Source organism: Nannospalax galili, unplaced genomic scaffold, assembly GCF_000622305.1.
Source record: "Nannospalax galili isolate Female #2095 unplaced genomic scaffold, S.galili_v1.0 scaffold45, whole genome shotgun sequence".
Lineage (NCBI taxonomy): Eukaryota > Metazoa > Chordata > Mammalia > Rodentia > Spalacidae > Nannospalax > Nannospalax galili.
Window position 1 is genome coordinate 6,545,334 of NW_008355775.1, and position 21,024 is coordinate 6,566,357.

The following is a 21,024-nucleotide window of genomic DNA, read 5'->3' on the forward strand; positions in this document are numbered from 1 at the left end:
GAGGAGAAAGTGAATAAATTCCTATTTTACAGAGTATGCTTTATGTCCATGGACTAAGGAGCAGGTAGCTATGTAGTCAGTGACTACAGAGAACATGACATTCTGTATAGCTGAAAGGAGCTAGTGGGAAGGATTTTGAAGATTTTCAATACAAAGAAATGATAACTGCTGGTGGAGATAGGCATGCTTACTCTGAACATTATCCACTGTGCGCATGTATAGAAACACTATGTGGCACCACAAAAATATTATAATTTTTGTGTTCATTTAAAAAGAGCATATTTTGAAAGCCAGGCATGGTGGCACACACCTTTAATCCCAGCACTCAGGAAGCAGAGGCAAGCGGATCTCTGTGAGTTCAAGGCCAGCCTGGTCTACATAGCAAGTTCCAGGCCAGCTGGTGGTCTACAGGGAGACCCTGTCTCAAAAAGACCAAAAAAAAGAGAAATATTTTGAAAGCTAATCACCAATATGATCATGGGAGCTGGGGTCTTAGGGGGTTTTGAAGTCACAAGGGCAGAGCCCTGACGAATGGGATTAGTGCCCTTATCAAAGAGGCTCCAGAGAGTTTGCCTCACCCCTTCTATCATGAGACCAACAAGAAGTTGCTATGAGAAAGTGGACCGTCACCAAACACTGTAACTGCCAGTGCTCTGATCTTACACCTCAGAACTCTATGAGAAATAAATTTCTGTTGTTTATAAGCCACCCTGTTGCTGGTATTTTGTTACAGCAGCTGAACAGACCAAGAGGCTTCTGGGAATAGACTAGTATCAGGAGAGGAGCAACTTTTGCTTTCATTTTATATACCTCTGTTTGAAGTTTTATTATCTTGTGCATGCATAGTGTTTACGGAGATAAATAGAATGAGATTTTAAAAAAGTGATAAGAATACAATTTAGAAATAATCCTACCTTGCTCTAATCCAGGGCTTGGTGTGCATAGTGAGACCACTTCCCCAGCTGCCATGTTTTTCTGAAGCAGGTGGAAAAAATCCTCTTTCTGGAGCTAGCTCCTCTGCAATTGCCCTGATGTGGTAGGGTTCAAATCCACAGCACCCGCCGATGTACCTGATCCCCAGGTTGTAGGCTTCTCTGGCATATTTTTGAATATCCCATCTGGTTGCAACTCTGGGCTCCAGGCCTATAATAGTTTTGACATATCTGTTACTGTTCCTATTGTGCTTTGAATGTGAAATGCCCCTTACCACCCCCCACAGGCTCATATATTTGAACACTGGGTCCTCAGCTGGTGGTGCTATTTTTTTAATTTATTATTTATTATTTTTATTTTATGTGTATGAGCATATTGCCTGCATGTATGTAAGTGCACCCATGTGCAGTGCCTGCAGAGGTCAGAAGATGATGGTGGATCCCCTGGGACTGGAGTTACAGACAGTTGTTAGCTACCGTGTGGGTACTGGGAATTGAACCCGGGTCTTCTGCAAGAGCAGTCAGAACTCTTAACCACTGAGCCATCATTCCAGCCCCTGGTGGTGCTATTTTGAAAGTCTGTGGAACCTTGGGAGGTGGAGCCTTGCTGGAGGAAGTAGGTCATTGGGGCCGGCCTTGAGGTTTGATAGCTAGTCCTGCTTCCTGTCCATACTGTTTCCTGACTGCCTCACACTCCTGCCATTGTGCCCTCCCTACTATGATGGACCACATCCCCTCAACTGTAAGCCAAAATGAATCCTCCTCTCAAGTTGCTTCTTTTCTGGGTATTTGGCTCAAGCACCAAGAAAAGTGGATAATACAATCTCCATTTTTCAATGATAGATGCATGGAGGGGAGGATTTTTTTCCAGTTAAAAAACTATAAACTCTAAATTATGCATTATTTAACACTATTTGGTTACAATTGAATATTTTTGTTTTATGTGGGCCTATATAATTGCATCAATTTTGTCACAATGAGGCATATGAAGGCATTTATGTACACCTGAACTTACCAAAGGGATATTCTGGGAGATCCACAAACCCTCCTTTGCCACAGTCAGGTGTGTGGAAGCCCAGGGACTGCACCATCAAGTGAGCTTGCAGCCCTGTAGCCCGCAGACCCTCCTTCATGAGCTTCATGGTCTGTAAACTGGTCCAGGGCCCAAATCGGCAGTTTACCCCAACAATGTTTGCCCCTGTATAGTGAAATAAAGAACCACTACAACTTATTGTTTAGTCATTTGCCTGCTAATTCTTTTTTAAATTTATTAGTTATTATTTTTATTTCATGTGTATGAGTATGGTGCCTGCATGTGCGTACATGCATCTGTGCCATACAATGCCCACAGAGGTCAGAAGAAGGTGTCAGACTCCCCTGGAACTGGAGTTACGGACAGTTGTTTGTTGCCATGTGGGTGCTGGAAATTGAACCCAAGTCTTCTGCCAGAACAGCCAATGCTCTTAACTGCTAAGCCACCTCTCCAGACCGTTTATTCTTTTATAATAGTTAGAAGCTGAGCCAGGCGTGGTGGTACAGTCCTGAAATCCCAGTATTTGAGAAGCCAAAGCAGGAGAATCACAAATTCAACACCAGTCTGGGCTACATAATGAGACTTCATTTCAAACCAGTTCATCAAGCAAGCAAGCAAGCAAGCAAGCAAGCAATCTTACAAGCTACATTAGTGATTAGCTACCTCAGGATTTATAGATAGGAACAATCATTCTAGTTAATTCTCCCATTTCCTTTTTGGTACTTTCACAGTATTAAGTAAACTTTGCTACATTTCATAAGCAGCCACCATGCTGTTCATCCCATCTAGGCTCTATTACCTGCCTGCACCAGCTTCACAGCACATTCTCCTGGTGTCACGCCATGCATATCCCCCTCCGGGCCTATGCACATGGTGGCGGCCACAGGTTTCCCGACTTCTTTTAAGACTTCCACAGCCCACACAGCTTCCTCCATGTGCTCAAAATACTAAAAGAAATGTCACTTTATTTTTATTGGCCCCAATTTTAAGCCATTTTTGAATGGTAGAACATAAATGTAAAACTATTATAAAAATGACCAAATACATGTGCTACAACTTGCTGAGATATGTTTCTAGTAGAGTATGTAAAGAGTATGGACTTTCTGAGTAAATATTTTAATTCCTTAAATCACAATACATAGTTTATTCATGTATCATCATTCAGTGAAATGGTGACTGTTAGTAGCAAACACCATACCACCCAGAAGTTTTTATTTTTTTTAAATAACAGCATATTTGAAATCATAATTTTGAAGGAATGAACATTTTCCTTATTGATTTTGGGATTGTCTTTAATGGAACTGGGGTAATTTCTGAAAAATAATAGTTTATTGTATTTTACATTACTTCTAGTTAGATATTTTAAGTGCTCCATAAAGTAGGAAGGGAAGTATGAGATGTTCCCAGATGGGAAGACTGAAGCACAGAGCAGGAGATAGAGCAACTCAGTGTCCTTGCTGATGATGGTGACCAGGGTGACTTGTCTGGTGAACACACATGAGATGCAGGGGTGCTTCCCAGGAGCCCCCTTCAGTGCCACAATTAAAAGGGTGAGCCTAGGTGACTGGAGACAGCCATCAGAATTCTCCTCATGTCTTCACTCTTAACAGAAATATTAGAGAAGCCATGACGAGGAACAAGGAAGAGAATGGAGAGAGGCTCTTAAACCAGCAGAGCTGCGTTCCCCCCATCTGGGGAATACCTAGGGCAATCTGTGTGATCTCTCCAGCGAGGTGCAGGCAGCATTGGGCCTTGGGAAGGCTGACGTGGCAGGATTTGCACTAGTGAATAGACTGAATTAGGGGAAACAGTAGTTGGACAGCTATTTTCTCATTCAAAGACCTAGGTTGAGGGCTTGCCTCCCATGCATTGGCAATTATGTTGGGAAATGGGGTGGAGAGGAGAGTGTTCTGGCCCTTCGCATCCAGTCAGTAACCGAACCTTGTGGCTTAGATATGAAATGTCGCTCAATAGGTTCATGTGCTGAAGACTTGGTCCTCAACTGGTAGAACCAGTCACTGAGAGGGGATTGGGCCATGAGGGCTCTGACTTCAACAATGCATTTAGACCATGGATGGATTCATATTTGATAGCATCTTTGGGAGGTATTAGAAGGTGGGGTCCCGTTGGGGGAAGTAGGTGACTAGGGTATGTCTCTGAAGGACATTTTGTACCTAGCTCCTTCCTATGGCTCCCTCTGCTTCCTGACTGCCATGAGGTAAGCTGCTCTGCTCTACCATGCTCTCCCTTCACTGTGTTCTTCCTCACCACAGACCTAGAAACAGTGGAGCCGACTGGCCCCGGACTGAAACCTTGGAAACCATTAGCCCAAATGATTTTTTTTTTCTCTCTCTCTTAAGTTAATTTTCTCACAGACACAGGTATGTGTCTGTGCTGGATAATGCCAGTTGTCAACTTGACACATCTGGGAAGAGGAAACCTCAGTTGGGGGATTGCTTCTATTAGATTGGCCTGTGGCCATGTCTGTGAAGCATTTTCTTGATTGTTAAGTGATATGGGAGGGCTGACCTACTGTGGTGCCACCCATGGGCAGATGGTTCTAAGTTGTATAAGATAACAGGTTGGACACAGACCAGAGGAACAAGCCAATAAGCAGCATTCCTCTGTGGTCTGTGCCTCAAGTCCTGCCTCCAGGTTCTGGCCCTGCCTGGAGTTCCTGCCCTGACTTCCCTCCATGATGGCCTGTGACCTGGGAGCTATACGCTGAAATAAACCCTTCCCTCCTCAAGTTGCTTTTGGTTAATGTTTTATCACAGCAATAGAGAAGCAAATCAGATCAATATCTCAGCAACCAAACATCTGACTTGATAGACCAATTCTTTCTTTAAAGTGGCATTCACATGTGATAGGCTAAGGAATGGCAGAGGGGCAGAGTGAGAAAGGCCTGAATGGAAGAGAAGGCAACTATTCAGGGCCGAGTCTTGTTGATGGCCCTGGGTGAACCTGAGCAGCTATCTGCCTGCTAGGCTTTGCTCCCTCACTGTCTCCTGCCCAACCACACAGCACCTTGAAGCCTGGCCTCTCCCTTGGGAGGAGATGCTCCCTAAGTCACTGCCTCTTTCTTACCTCAGGTTATAGTGTCCCCTAAGTCAGCTGCTGCAATCAAAAAGCCTTAGGAAGCCAAATCTATAGCTGGGCATAGCTTCGGTCTATCCCTTGGCCCCAAAGAGAACCCAGTATGCAGACTGTAGAATGTTGGCTTGGAATGCAGCGTGTAACAGAAATCTCTGACCACCCACATGGAGGAAATAAGGGCATAGTGCAGTCCCCAGTGGCCCAGTCTAAGTGGAAGACCGCAGTGATAGGTTCAGTCTTGTTCCTCTAAGACCCAGCTTACCTCTGCAATCAAGAAGTCCACGTTTTTCCTGGCAAAAACTTCTAGCTGTAGTCGAAAAATGTTTTTAATTCTAGCTTCATCCTTGTGGTATTTGTACAATGAAGTCTCACAGATCCCCCCTGCCACCAAAGCATCCCCTCTGTCAGCCACTTCCCTGGCTAGGTCACAGGCGGCTTCATTTACATCTTCCCACTGAGGTTAGAGAACAAGAGTACAGACTGCTGTTTTAAATGTAAAATTAGCTGTTTTAAATGTAAAATAGCAAAGGGGCAGTGAGTAAGGGAATCCTTACAGCCAATTCCAATTCTTTTAAATGAAATTCGGGAAGAGTGAGTATAATCTCATCTGTTCTCTCTGAGTATAATCTCTCCCTCTCCCTCTCTCCTCTCCCCTCTCCCCTCCCCCCTCCCCTCTCCCTCTCCTCTCCCTCGAGCTTGAGGATTCGCCTGGCACTCAACACTGAGCGCAGCCAGGTGCGAGTTGGAGGTCAGATATGGTGGCTGCATTTCTTCCTCCCCCCTCCCCTCTCCCTCTCCCTCTCCTCTCCCTCTCCCTCTCCCTCTTCCTCTCTCTCTCTGGCAATGGACACATCAGAGGTTGGCATCCCATGTCTTCCTCAGTTGCTCTCCACCTTATTTTTTGAGGTAGGGTCTCTGTGAACCTGGAACTCACAATTTGGCTAGAATGGCTGGCCAGCAAGCTCAGAAGATTTGCCTGTCTCCCTCCCATCATATATGGGAGGGGACTCCTGAGTCTGGGACTCCAAACTCAGGTCTTCATGCTTACACAGCAAGTATTTTACTGACTGAGCCATCTCCTTAGCTCTACCAGTGACTTTATATTACTATACTTACCACTCTTTTATTAGCTTTATTGGTTCCCCTCCCACATTTGATCATGAACCTCTTCAGAACCTCTTCCAAACCTCTGTATCATCTTTGTACTTAGCATAGAGAATGGATCATAACAATAGCCCATGGGTATATGTAATACATACTGGTTGCCATTAAATATTGCTTTCTTACACATGAACATTGTCATTCATGGCAATTGCAGTTGTGTTAGCAGTTGGTTTGGGCATGTGCTTTCTCATCCTTCATCTCTTTCTTCTCTGACAGGCTTGAGTATAGCATGGCTTCTTATCCCTGTTTTCTAGAGATAGATCCAATGCTCAATGCAGGGATGGTCTTGCATAAAGTCTCATGGGCTGTGGGCAGTAAAAGCTGGATGTCAAACCTGGTTTTTTGTCATTTTTGGGTCAGCGATATGTTCCTGAGGACCTCCCTATCTCTAGTCAGATAAGGTGGCAGAGGGAGGGGGGAACAGTGCAAAATGAAAAGGTGAAAGAAGTTGTGGCCAAATGCAGCTTCTTCACAAAATGACTCCCAAGGGATGGACTTGCTTGTCTAATGGCCTGCTCTGGGGTTCTGTCTCCTCTTCCACCTAAATTGGCAGGAAATGCTCTTCTGTTTAGGACACCTGTCTGTGAGATAGTGAATTCCTGGGTGTTGGATGGGTTTTTTTCATAAAGTGTAGTAGTAATTCAGGAGGCAGCTCCATGGCTTCCCACAAGGGTTTGTTTATTGTAGTTGACCCCCACCTGCACCCCAGTTACCTTGCTTTCCAAATTGTCCTCAGTGGCAGAAAAGGTAAATGTCTGCAAGACATCCGCTCCTGCTCTCAAGAACTCCATGTGAAGCTGACGAACTGTCAAAACAGTTGAAATTGAAATTACAAAATAAAATTCTGGAAGCATCCATTCTTGGCAGTTGCAGCAGCTCCCTCCCTCCCATCCATTTCCCAGTTTTGAACCTAGCACTGATAAAGCTGCAGATGAATTCAACAGCATTCAATAACGGGATGCACTGTTGAGCACCCCTATAGCACTCTGCTGATGGGCCTCCAGGCCTGATGGGTCCGTGCAGAGACAAAGGCTTGGCTGGCCCCCGTCTCTTCATCCCTTGTCTATAGAGGTTTATTCACGCAGCAATGGGTAAAGGAGGCTGCTGTTCTGTTACTGACTGTGTTGGTAGAGTGAGGAAGCTCAGAGGGCAGAAGGCCCATGGGTGGCAAGCTGATTCAACAGCAAGTATGAGGGAGTCACTGCAAGCAGCCTGGGCTGTCCCTGGTCTCTCAGAAAGACACCCTTCTGGGGATGGAGATGTAGCTTAGTGGGTAGAGTGCTTGCTTAGCATGCAGGAAGCCCTGGATTTGATCCCCAGGATCTTATAAACTCATGCCTGTAATCCCAGCACTCAGGAGGTGAAGGCAGGCGGAATCAGAAGTTCGAGATCATCTTTGACTACATAGCTAGCCTGAGGCCATATGAGATCACGTCTAGAAAAATTAGAAGACAGAAGAGATTGCTCAGTGGTTAAGAGCATTTGTTGCTTCTTAAGGCTGCAGAGGACCCCAGCATTCATAGCCGGTGGCTTGCAATCAAGCTCCAGGGATCCTTTGCAGGCGCGCGCGCATGCGCACACACACACAGACACAGACACAGACACAGACACAGACACACACACACACACACACACACAGACACACACACACACACACACACACACAAAGGTAAAAAAACAAATTAGCTTTAAAAATGAAAAGAAAACAAAAAGCAAGCAAAGTAAGTCCCTCCTTGCTTCTCTTCCCCAGCTCCATCCCACTCCTGGCCATTTCAACACACCCAGTCTAGCTGAAAGATCTTCCAAAAATAAGAACAAGATGAAAATTTCTTAAGAGGCTCTGGTTCAGAAACAAAGCTCTGTCCTTTCTTTCATGGAACACCAGGTGTCTGGGGAAACAGCAGTAATGGCCTCGAGCTCCAGTGATATCCTGGGCAGTTCACAGAGGTGAACTCATCTGTCCTTACAACTGCCCCACATCATCCTGCCCCATATGACAGGTGAAGGAATGGATTCTCAGCAGGGCAAGGAACTTGTCTAAGGGCACAACTCGTGTGCAGAAGCAAGACAGGACCCCAGTTCTGTCTCATTCACTGTGCACATGTGGGTAAAACCAGTGTGTGTCCTGATTCCCCTGTCTTATTCTTGGGCCTGATTTCCTTACTTTAACTCAGGAAAGCAAGGAGAAACAACAGCAACAAGGTCAGAATAACATTAAAATCCAGAGTTACTGGCCTAATGCAACACAGTTTAAACCTACTTCCAACACCTCCCCCACCAGGAGGATGCAAAATTGTTTGTTTTTTTGTCTTCTTGTCCCACATTATGCTGTCTGCTCCATTAACCTGGTGATGGTCATCAGCCACTGTCACCATGCCTGTGGTTATTATCTACCATGCACATCCATCAGCAGGATGAAACTAAAGCAAAAACTATTTTTGCTATCTTAGGGAAACTCTTGAACAGCTACAAGGTAAATTCAAGGAATAAACATTAAAATGTATATTTTCAACACTGCTTGTCCAAGAAGATCCAAGTGGGAGAGGGACAGAGAGGGAGGAAAGAGAGGGAGCCAGATGATTTTCCTCGTGCTACAGCCCACACACTGCCATGGCCTCTGCCTTTGACAATTTCACAAGTGAAGCAGTTCTTAGAGACACTATTATTTCTCGGTTTTCTCTCAATGGAATTTAAGTAAACTGTCACTGAATACACACTTGAGTGACGTGGGCATTCACACTATCACTTGGACACATGCTCTTGGGTGGCGGCACTCACCTGCATTTGGATGCTCTACCACTGCTTCTGGAGTCCAGAGGCCCGCTTTCACAAAGCCTCTTTTCTCCAGAGTGAGGAGAAAGCTGCCGTCCCCAATCACAACCTCCCCACTGTCCAGACGGTCCAAAATGCCCTGGTAAAGAGAAAAAACAATCACCTAGGCATTTCCCACACCCCACTTGTTCTTGTGAAGCAATTTCTAATTTTAGGAATGCCGATATTGTATTCTTAGAGCTGTAGGTTTGTTTAAATTATGCCTAACACGTTTTAGAAAGCCTGAGCATGGCACGATTCTTGGCCAGTCCAGGTACTGATTTTGTGCAAAGAGCTGAGGCTATCTTTTCTCCATTAACATATTCTGTATGGCTCTGTGCAAACTATTGAAACTCCTTATACCTGTTTTCTTATTTATAAAATGGAAATATTACCTCAGTCATTATATTGTGTGAGAATTAAATAGAATAATACTTTTTCAAATGTTATGGATAGTGTCTGGAAAATAGTACTTATTATTGTAAGTAATATAATTACAAGCTCTCAAAAAATGTTTATAATTTTATCTGGGAAACAAAATTAACAGACATAAAGCCAAAGGACATTAGTATACAAAATACTTTAGAGATTTGGAATGTGAGCTCTAGAGTCGAATCTGGTACATGGGAAATCCTCAACATTAAGGGGTATAAAGTTAGACAAATGTGATGGTTAGTTTTAACTGTCAACTTGATACAGTCTAGAATCACTTGGGGGAGGGAATCTCAATGCCAGATTGTCTAGGTTGGGTTGGCCTGTGGGCTTGTCTGTGGGGATTATCTTGCTTAGTGGAAAGACCCAGCCCCTGTGAGTGGTACCAGCCCCTAGGCAGAGGATCCTGAACTGTGTGATCTCTCTGCTCTTCACTGTAGATGTGACCAGCTGCATCAGAGTCCTGCCCCCTTGACTTCACCACAATGATGGAATGTAAGCTAGAACTGTGAGCTGAAATGAACCCTTTCTCTCCTGAGGCACTTTTGTCAGAGTAGTTTATCACAGCAGCTGGAAAGGAAACTAGGACACCATATAAGCACAATGTTGCTTCTCTGCGACAGAGGAAACTTGGAAACAATGCAATTTTTCTTATTTATTATTTTTTAAATTATTATTATCCTTTTTTTGTCTTTTCGAGACAAGGTCTCCCTGTAGCCCCAGCTGGTCTAAAGCTTGCTATGTAGACCCGGCTGGCCTCAAATTCATAGAAATCCACCTGCCTGTGTCTCCCAAATGCTGGAATCAAAGGCGTACGCCACCACCTCTGGCAGAAACAATCCAATTTTTAAAACAAGTTGTTACCTGAACAATAGATTAAAATCATTAAAATAAATGGAATGTTATCTATGATTTCAGTATTAATTAGGCTAAAGAAAAGTTTTAGGATGTTACCTACATCAATACCACTCACATTAAATAAAAAATTCACATTAAGTATCAAATATCACCACATATTATTTATGAACACATGTTCTGATGGTCTATTACTTCATAATGAACTACCTCCAAACAAGTATTTTCATTGGCCACAATTCGGCAATCTGAGTTGATTTTCCTTGGCAGTTCTCCTGTGTTTTTGTTTTGTTTCGTTTTTCAACTAAAGCAGATAAACAATGGTCAAGCCAAAAATAGAATCAAGTTTCATAGGACTTGAACTTTTTAGGAGCTGGGGTAGGAGAAGTCTTTAATAAAGAAAAGATTTTGACGGATGTGGTAGCACACGCCTTTAATCCCAGCACTTGGAAGGCATCTTCTGAGAAGGTTTTGGGCAATTCTCCTAAAATACTTACAAAGAAAATACTTTCTGGTTGTCTCCAGGCAGGTGAGGGACACCAGCAAAAGCAGCATTGGCTTCTGGGAAATCTGCCTCTGGGTAGAGATGGGATTGAATCTAAGCTGGCTCCTGGCACAAAGCCCAGACTTCAGGCATCCTGTGGCCTTCATCTGGCATGGGGCTGGACACTGCCCACCTTAGACACCATCCTGCATGACAGTTTTCTTCATAGTAGCTACTATGACCTGCAATGATCTTATTTGTGCATTTCTGTGGTTGTTGTCTGTTTCCCCCACTAGAACATAAACCCTATGAGATCAGGGACATTGGCTATTCTTGTTCCTCACTGGACCGGCAACATGTAGACTAGTTCCTAGCATCAGTGAATGTCCATTGAGTAAAGTAATACATGTTGGCTGAATAAATTAAAATACTTTTGATTATGGGTAGAAATTTAGAGAATTTATAATTTTAAAATGTTTATAATAGTCTATAGTATTTAAAATGGTGACTATGTGATCTTGTTAAAAGAAAATTCATATTTACACAAGCCATGCATTATTTTAAGATTGTTTCCTCATTAAAATGTTTGGTATTAAAAAAAGTTTCTGGGTCAAATTATAATGAAAGCACTGATCACTGATTACCTAAAAGTAATTCTGGTTATTCAACATGGTATGCTAGTTGCTGAATGAGTATTCTCTCTCTTCTTTACCAATGAATGGGGGAAAGAGGAGAGTAATGTCCTCAACTTAAAAAGAAAAACCTCCCAGGCTTCCTTGCTGCTGGGCATCACCTTATCATACCACTGACCAATGAGATAAGGGAAAGCCATGGGGGATTTCTGGAAAAGCTCTACTTTCCTGACATAGATGCCCATTCCCTCTCATCTTGCTCTTTTCTCCCTCCTGGCTGGATGTCAGTAAAGTAGCCATCTTGTATGTCTGCTGGAGCCAACTGCTAACAGGAACTTGGTGTTTCCCGACATCCTGGAGTAGCTACAGCAGCTCTGCATGGCCCACCTTTGCTGCTCATTAGGAAGGAGGTGTAAACCTATCCCCTGCATCAACCAACTTGAGAGTCAAGTTTAGTGTCACTCATTAAACAGTTCTAGAGGAGGGACACATTATTCTGCTGTTACAGTTTAGTCTCCTGCTTCCTGTATCCTAACCCACCACACGTGTCTGTTTGGCTTCTCTCAGATTCACCCCTCCCTTCTGATCATAGCCATTGGATCACTGAAATAGTTTCTATCCATGTGACCTCTTCGCTGATGCAGAGCAAAGCCTCACCTGTGTTTCTCATCAGTGATCGTCCTTTCCTTGTGCCTTGATCAACTGCAGCATCTTCGTCTCTGAGTCCACCTGTCCTACAGTGTCTGGCCACTACCTGCCTCCTCATTTTGATGGTAGGATGTGTGGGGACAGGTGACATCTTCTCTGTCTCTATCTGTCTCACCTCTATAACACCTAACTAAGGGGAGCTCCTTAATGAACCACAACAGCAGAGCTAGCCAAGGTACAGAACTGTTCTGAAAATATAAGATGCATCCCATGTGGGAAGATCGGGGTCCCAAGAAGCAAAAAGAGTCACACTTTTACAGGAAATTCATGAGCTTTAAGATAACTGTAGCACACATTTTTGACTACATCCTCATGAACAGGATAAAAGGCAATGTATATATTTTCCATCTGGAAGTTCGCCCAACATTTTTGCCATTTTTCTTTGAGGCCATTATCAAAATGACTAAATCACCAAGATGTGAATCCAGAGCATCTTGCAGCCCCTCTTCCCTTGTTCTAATGACAGTTTTAAAAGACAAGGCAGGGAAGAGTCGGACTGAATTCACCTGCAGCACACTTGTGTTTTCATCAGACCTCTCGTTTATTTGGAGCAATGCCTCTGCTCTGGACCTGATGGTGAGATTCTGGGGTCCTTTACACTTCCTTTTGTAGATATCTACCCTGACACCCCTAGATTTGCCTTCTAGGTTCAGGGTGAGTCTGTTAACTCAGAGGAGGCCAACTTCTCCCTGTGGCATGGTGGCCACAGACTTAGTCTGCCTAAAACATGTCCCCATCTACCTGGAATCACCAGCAGGGTGATTTGAAGAACTATTTGGGGGTATCAGCTGCTCTTTAACTGAACAAAGCACATATGTGCATTGCTGACCTGCACCTGTCAACTGAGGAGAGTTGGGGGACTGTCTCCAGCAGCTCCCAGGTACACATTGACATAAACAGCCATGTGATAATCATGCAGGAGCAGGGTCCCCAGAGGAATGGGACATGACATTTTCAAAACTTTCTTTTAAAGTGAATGGTGGGGGGCTGAAGAGATGGCTCAGGGGTTAAGAGAACTGGCTGCTCTTGCAGAGGACCCAGGTTTGATTCCCAACATTCACATGGCAGCTAATAACTGCCTATAACGGAGTTCCAGGGCCTTCAGCACTCTCTTCTGACCTCTGAAGGCATTGCACAACACAGGTGCCCTTACATACATGCAGGCAATATACTTATATACATAAAATAAAAATAATAAAATATATTTTTTAAAAAAGTGAATTATGGACTGGTGAGATGATTTATTGGGTAAAGGCACCTGCTGCCAAGCCTGATGACCCGAGTTCAGCCCTGAGTCCCACACAGTGGGAGGAGAGAACTATCTCTCACAAGTTGTTTTCTGACTTTCACACACATGCTCACACACATACACAAATAAATTAATTAAATGCTTTTTTAAAATGAATTGTAAAAATGAAAATAGCATTACACAAAGTTGAGTGAAAGAAGTCAGTACAACGTTATCTTTAAAAAAGTCTTTGAATTAATCTTATTTTCTTTCCACATTTTTACTTTAATGTGTATTTATTTATTATTTTTATGTGTATGCATGTATTATCCGCACATAGGTAAGTGCACCTGTGTCATGCAATGCCTGCAGAGGACAGAAGAGGTTGTTGTGGATCCCCTCTGGAACTGGAGTGACAGTTGTTAGCTGCCATGTGGGTGCTGGGATTTGAACCCAGGTCTTCTGCAAGAACAGCCAGTGTTCTTAACCACTGAGCCATCTCTCCAGCCCCATTTTAACTGTTATAATTAGAAAAACATCCCTCAAATCATGCCGTGAAGTCTGCATTCCACACTTTGCCTGCTGCTCTGATAGTGTTCTTTATGGTGTCCAGGGATGCAGATACAGTCAGGGTGGGTCTGCCACGATGCTTCTCCCTGTGTGACTTTGGCCACTGTGCTCTGTCAGGTCTCACACCATGGCTGCCTAACAGCTTGTGAAGTGATTGAACCTGAGCTTTGAGAGTTCCCCATTTTAGGGCACCTTGTGGGTTCTCAGTTTTTTTACTTTTATTTATTTATTTTATTTCATTGCTAAATCAGTGACGCACTTTTTACGCCTCTACAGTACCCCCAATTCTGAATTATGGGCTCAGGTGGGTAGCTCTGTGGGGTCCCGGGAGGCCCTTCCTCCAAGTTCATGCCTTTGTCCTTCTGCTCTGTTGTCATCCCTTCCCTCCACAGCACACATGCCCAAAACTGTGGGAATAAAGCCCACATCTGGTCATCATGGAGAAAGTGGCCAGATGCTGAGGTTGCTTGCTGAAGGCGGCAGCGGGGCCCCCACGCCCACCCCTGAGAGCCGGACAGCGTCCTTGCTCAGGCTTGAAGCCGCCTAAGGGGAACTTTCTGGAGCAGCAGGTGGACGACCCTCCAGGAGCTGCTGCTTTCCTTTAGGGGAGAACACTGTGGACCCTCTGAGTTCAGAAGTTAGACTGCAGGTCCCCCTGCGATCCTGAGCGGTCGCTGGCTCCTGAACCTCAGTTTCCTCCCCCAGCGAACTGTGAAAATTTGGATACTCTGGGCTAGACAAGGGCTCCGTGAAGGCTGAGGCTCTGGGCTGCCTAGCCCCGGACCTGGCTAGGATGTCAGGGTTTAGTTAGTGGCCGAAGCGGAATTTGAATTCAGAGCCCAGGCAGGGGATTCAGTGAGAAAGAAAGAAGCAGGGCGGACACTTACCTTCTTGGCCCCAGGGCCTTCTGCTGGCGCCATATCCCCTGGGTTGTGAGTGCACCCGTCCTGGTTGCGCCGCGGTGCTCGAGCCCGCCCCTCGCCGGGGGAGGACCCGCCCTGCCCGCCCGCAGGCTGCCCACTCGGCCCGCAGGCTGCCCACTCGGCCTCCAGGCTCCAGGCAGCCCTCCAGGCAGCCGCCGGCTCGACCTCCGCTCGCCATGCTCCTGGGTGCGCTGCGGCTGCGGGGCCTAGGGCTGCGGAGCCGCCCCCTGCGGGGATTTGCCAGCCTCAGGGAAGGGTAAGTGCCGGCGGGTGGTGGTTGGATAGTCGGGGCCCCGGGAGGCCCCCTGGGTAGGGGGCTTGGGAGGAGGAGAAATGGACTTGGGGATTCTCCTTGAATCATCTGCTAACTGCGAAGTTAAAACTGTAGAAGAGTTCCCCATTCCAGTCTCTTTTGCCTCAACCCCTGGTCCGGCCAACAGAGGACAGTGTCTATAGCATCTCTAAGAGGTGATTCACATGCAGCCAAACACAGGCAGATGTTGCTTTTTCTCTGGCTCATTTGTACTGTAGTTACTGGTTTTGTTTATAATGGTTAATATGTCTTGGAGATTGGTCCATATCAGTGCATATTGATTTGCCTTATTCTTTGTAATGGCTGCATAGTATTCCATTCTATCAATATTCTTCAATATAATCCAGCAGTCCATTCATTGACGTTAAACCACTCCTGTTTTTTTGTTATAACAAATAATGTGCATCTGAACAGTCTTATGTGTCTATCTTTGGGAAAACATGGGAGTCTGTTTATAGAATCAATTTTTAGAGGTGAATTGCTAAGGAAATGGTTGGATACATTTGAAAGGTTGAGAGACAGCAACAAATTCTCCCAAAGTTGGCAAGATTCTGAAGGCCTCTGAAGGCCTGTTTCCCACGTTTCCTGGCTCCCTGAGTAGGGGTAGATGAATGGAATGCTAAATCAGATAGGAGAGGTGGCACTTTATTGTAGTATTGATCTGTCTTTAAATAGAGCCAGGTTGAACATCTTTGATAGCCTGTCTTGACGTCACTCTTGGAAAGATAAGGCTTCTGCTTCCTAGAGTCACTCAACACTCTGAAGAGCTGACACAGCTTGTATTTTACATCCTATGGCCTGAGATTCTGGCCTTTCATTGGGCAGATAGTTACATGGTGCCTGTGGTGACCTGGGCTTGTTCCTGGTGCTGGGAATACAGGAGCCACCAGGCAGCAGTTCCCATTCATCAGGTAGATGCACAGTATCTTGCTTGGCACGCCCCAGCTGCAGTTCCTCGTCTACAAAATGAGGATGCTGACTCTGCTCTGCCTAGCTCATAGTATTGCTGCAAATCCAAAATAAAAGAATGCACAAGAGCTTTGCACACTGTAACACATCACAAAATTATGTAAAATAATATTTTACCTAGTACAGAAGGAAATAGAAACTTGTTAATCTTGGGTTAAGTTGTTTAAAATCGATTAGACAAATACAAAGTCATAATATTGTGCACTACACTGAGTTAGTATTTTAAAATTTGCATTTACTATTATGTGTATATACGATATGTATGTACATTCATATTATATGTATATATTCTGAAATATTTGAAAGCATAGAAAACAAAGTCAACCCCCCATGCATTGAAGAAAATGGAAAATTGTTGTCTAGATAAACTTTGAAGGTAGATTAGAATTTAGATATCAAGACCATTCAACAATTTTATCTTCATCGCATATACTACTTCCCTCCAAATAAAGTATAATAGAACAGATGCTAGAGTTATATCAGCTCGCGGGAAGTTCCTACTGCTTTCTTCGCAATTTAAAACTACAACTTTTGGACTTTGTATTACCAAATGTAATATGTGGAATTGTCCCAGAATTCTTATTAATCCATACTGTGACCTTCTATGTTAGAAATTAATGTAATAAAGGTGTGGTTACCTAGGAAGGAATGTAAGAATTAAGCAACAAAAATCATGTTCTTCATTCATCTGTTCAACAGTGTTTACCTGTTGCCTGTTATGTTAGAGAGCCAGCTGCACCCTATGGGCTTCTTCATGTGCTGCCTCAGTGGCCTTTCAGGACCCAGCTCCCTCTGTGCTGACTATTCACGACCGCCCTGAAGCCTGATAGTTTCTTTCTTTACTTCCTTCCTTCTTCTTCATCCTTCACCCTCCCACCACAGCCTTCCTGTTGATTGATGCTCCCACATCCCTGTATCTTTCCATCGAAGAGACTGTCATTGCTGTCATTCCCTTTACTTACTTGGTCTCCCCCTGCCCCAGTCTGCTGTACACTTCAGAGCACAAAGGGTCTGCATGTCCAGCCCTGGGCAGAGCCGGAACTCAGGAAGCACTTGGATGAATAAAGGAAGTATGAATGAGATGTATCAAAGGTATAACCTATGGCAATAAAGCACAAATTCTCCCACCCCAAGAAGCAGTAACTACTTGCTGTGCCACCCACGTCCTTGACTACATTAGGTGCAAGCTGCCTGTCAGGGTTCAGATGACCTAGGTTACTAAAAGCAAATTGCAATCTCTAAGTGTTAAGTTTTAGAGAAAAGGGAGGACATGATTCAGACCAAAACTAAAGCTATCTCCAAATAATGAAGTAACCACTGTTAACAATCCCTTCCCTCAGACAGGAAAGCCCACCGTTGGGTGCAGAAGTGGAATGGAAAGACAGAGCAGAGACGGTGATCATTGGAGGCGGCTGTGTGGGCGTGAGTCTGGCTTATCACCTGGCCAAGGCAGGGATGAAGGATGTGGTCCTCCTGGAGAAGTCCGAGCTCACAGCTGGCTCTACCTGGCACGCAGTAAGGAAAGCATTCCCAAATTGTACTGTACCCCAAATCATGTATGGGTTCCTTCCATTCACAACTTCCCATGGTGAGCTCTTCAGAGAATGGGTTCTCCTCCCAAGCCAACAAGAATATTACCACTGGGCTGGTGTGTTTCCAGGCCGTGGAGCTGCTGGTTTCCATATGCTTTATCTTAAACATGTGACTTCTGCATACAGGTCTTGGCTTTACCATTTTCTAGCTCTATGACTTCCAGAAAGTTCCTTCAGTTTCCATTTTCTGGTGCATCTCATTTTCTGATTTAATGTTGCTGTCTTTTTATAACAGGGTCTTACTCTATAGCTCAGACTGGCCCGGAACTCACGAGGTAGCCTATGTTGGCCCCAAACTCCTTGCAGTCTTCTAGCCTCAGCTTCCCAAGTGCTGGGGTTACAAGTGTGAGCCACCTTGCCAAGCTTGTAAGATGAGAATATTAATAACACTGACTGTACCTACCCACCAGGGCTGTGAGGAAGCTAATATGTAACATTATTAAACATGAGGTCAGAGTTGAATAATCAGTATTATCTTTTGTAGTAAAGGATGCTCGCTGGATGGTCTTGACCACAGACCCAAAATGTTTTTCCACACTCCTCTCACCTGCATCTGGCAGTTCTCTCTTTCTTTCTTTTTCTCTTTCTTTCTTTCTTTCTTTCTTTCTTTCTTTCTTTCTTTCTTCTTTTTTCTCTTTCTTTCTTTTTCTTTCTCTCTCTCTCTTCCTTCCTTCCTCTCTTTTTCTCTCTTATTGTTGTTATTGTTATTTGACTTTTTTGAGTCAGGGTCTCATGTAACCCTGGCTGGCCTTGAACTCCTAATCTCCCTGCCTCTGCCTCCTCAGTGCTGGGATAACAGCCATATGCCACCACACCCTACTGCCTTTTATTTTTGTTAAAAAAATTGTTTTTGAGACAGGGTAGCCCTGGCTGGCCTGAAACTCACTATGAAGAGCAGGCTGGCCTCAAATCCATAGAGATCTACCTGCCTCTCTTTCCCTAGTGCTGGGATTACAGGCATATGCTACCATGCCCAGCTATTTTTATTTACTTGGGATTTTTATTTTGGACCAGGAGGGACGGCTTGATTTGTAAAAATGGATATCTTTGAACTTCGAGTGCGTGCATTTGCATTCATCTAAGCACCAGTCAAAGTTCTGCACAGCCTTGGCATGTGTCACTCTTCTAAGACAGTACCATAGCTGGGCTTCACTGGAGAACCCTGGGTAATAGCCCTGGATTGACAGAGTTTTCATATTGTCAGTTGGATACTCCTGAGTCAGCTAAGGAGAAGAAGATTCTATGGTTGCTGGTATAGTTCTCTTTTGGAGGAAGATCTAGGTGGTCTTAGACTTGGTTCTCCATTTCTTTACTTCTGATGAGGACAGAAGGGTCAAGGGAACACTTCTGAAGGCCTCTTGATGCTCAGCTCCTGCTCAAAGCTCAGCAAGCTGTGTGGCCCAGACCTCAGCCCCAGTGGCCAAGAGCCTCACCTCCCATAGTTAGCTCCCAGCGCACTGGTTAGTCAGTGCTTCTGGAAAAATTGCAGTGGGTCTAACTCCTCTCTTTCTAACCCCTCATCTGTTAGTACAGGAGGCAGGAAGGGAAACCCCATACCCCAGCTCCTACCTCACTTTTATCTTCCTAGCACATGTGTCTCTTTCACCAATTTTTCCTCCACTGGTTTCCTTCTGTCTGCAGAGGTGTGTCAAGCCCCAGCACTCCTGGTGCTTCTGTCCCCGCAACAAGATTTTCTATGTGGGCTTAATATTGTTGCTGTAAAAGCAAGCCCACCTTTCTTTCTGACCCTCCTCTACCTCTTCCTTAGTGGGCACTCCATCCCCATTCACAACAGATTTGTGGAGGACCTATATTATGTTAAGCCATCAGTGTCCCTGAGGACAGAGCAGGGAACAAAACAGTCATCTCCTCCTGGAGCTACAGTCTTGTGAGCAGACAGAAAACACAGGGAGGGGGATCTGAGCCATAAGGAAAAGAGAAACAGGACAAGGGGTACAGAATGAGGCTGGAGCTAACAGTTAGGGGGACTACCTCCATCTAGGAAGGAGACAGGAAGCAGAGAATGGGGAGCAGGGTACAAGGGGGCTGAGAGGATTTTGAGATGAACCTGGCAAGAATATTTAGGGTCATGGCACCAGGCTTGATCCCCAGCACTGAAAAGCAAATAAAAAGATCCAGTCTGTTATTTCAGAGTAGAAGTGATGCTTTCAACAAGAGGGAAATAGCTGGTTTGCAAAGCAATCCTGTTGGGAAGAAGGGGGCAAAAAGGGATATTTGGAAATGTTGATATTCTGATTAGATTTTCTGGCCTAAATTATATCACTGGGAGGGCTGGGAAAAAACCTTTCCTGTTTGAGAGATATACTTTTAAACCTAGTTAAAATTTTTCCCTATAAGGAATTTCAATGGCATTTGTTCCCATTCATTTAAAATACAAAGAATGTTAATACTTTTAAATTTGTAACAAGAACTGACAGACAAGAGTGTGAACATAGCCAGCTGTCGACAGAAACCTTTGTATAGGTCGGTGCAATCAGCTCACACCTATAATCCCCACACTCTGGAGGCTGAAGAAGGATGTACTGGTTAATCCTGATGGTCAACTTGACAGGATCTAGAATCACCTAGGAAACTAACCTCTGGGCACATCTATGAGAAGGTTTCTAGATTGGGTTAACTGAGGTAGGAAGACCACCCTAAATGTGGGCAGCACCATTCTATGGGTTGTGGTACGGGGTGAGAGGGGGTGGGGTTCCTGGTTGAATACAAAGAAAAAAATTAGCTAAGTTCCAATGTTCATCTGTTTCCTAAGCATGGATGCAATGCAATCGTCTGCTGTAACCTCTTCCCCTGCACCTTCCCCACCATGATGGACTGCATTCTCTCAAAACGGAAGGCAAATTAAACCCTTTATTCCACAAGTTGCTTTTTGTCAGGTGTTTGGTCACAGCAAATAGAAAAGTAACTAATATACAGGAAGACTGGAAATTTAATGCCAGTCTGGGCTACACAGTGAGACTCTACCTAAAAAAAGAGAATTAAAATAAATAAAGAAAACCAGTCTGGACATAAACTAAGCTTAGAATCAGGCCATCACACTGCTGAATTTGGAATGTTAACCCAGCAGATACATAACTTAATAATGAAGTACATTAATCACAGGATTCTCACAGAAATGAGATTCATAAGTTTAATATTCAAGAGATTTCCTACACAATAAATAAGATGAAAACTATTTAAAATATTTCATTCATTCTAAGCTCTTTTATCTAAACTCTTTTAGTGTATTTTATGATCTCTATTAATACAGTAATGTATATA

At 44.3% G+C, this 21,024-nt stretch overlaps 2 protein-coding genes across 2 annotated transcripts in view; one reads left to right on the forward strand and one right to left on the reverse strand.

Moving 5' to 3' along the window:
- The window catches only part of Bhmt2 (betaine--homocysteine S-methyltransferase 2), a 16,883-nt gene extending 1,946 nt beyond the window's left edge, over nt 1-14,937 (reverse strand). The window contains exons 1-7 of the mRNA XM_008853335.3: nt 14,833-14,937; nt 9,004-9,136; nt 6,939-7,030; nt 5,324-5,515; nt 2,765-2,912; nt 1,948-2,130; nt 915-1,143 (exon numbers count right to left, since the gene is read on the reverse strand). Coding sequence (XP_008851557.1) covers nt 915-1,143; nt 1,948-2,130; nt 2,765-2,912; nt 5,324-5,515; nt 6,939-7,030; nt 9,004-9,136; nt 14,833-14,865 — 1,010 coding nt within the window. The 5' untranslated portion in view covers nt 14,866-14,937. The remainder of the gene's footprint in view (nt 1-914; nt 1,144-1,947; nt 2,131-2,764; nt 2,913-5,323; nt 5,516-6,938; nt 7,031-9,003; nt 9,137-14,832) is intronic.
- Nucleotides 14,938-14,993: 56 nt separating this feature from the next.
- Dmgdh (dimethylglycine dehydrogenase) overlaps nt 14,994-21,024 on the forward strand; it is a 78,836-nt gene continuing 72,805 nt past the window's right edge. The window contains exons 1-2 of the mRNA XM_008853342.3: nt 14,994-15,124; nt 17,491-17,665. Of these exons, the coding sequence (XP_008851564.1) occupies nt 15,045-15,124; nt 17,491-17,665 (255 nt within the window). The 5' untranslated portion in view covers nt 14,994-15,044. The remainder of the gene's footprint in view (nt 15,125-17,490; nt 17,666-21,024) is intronic.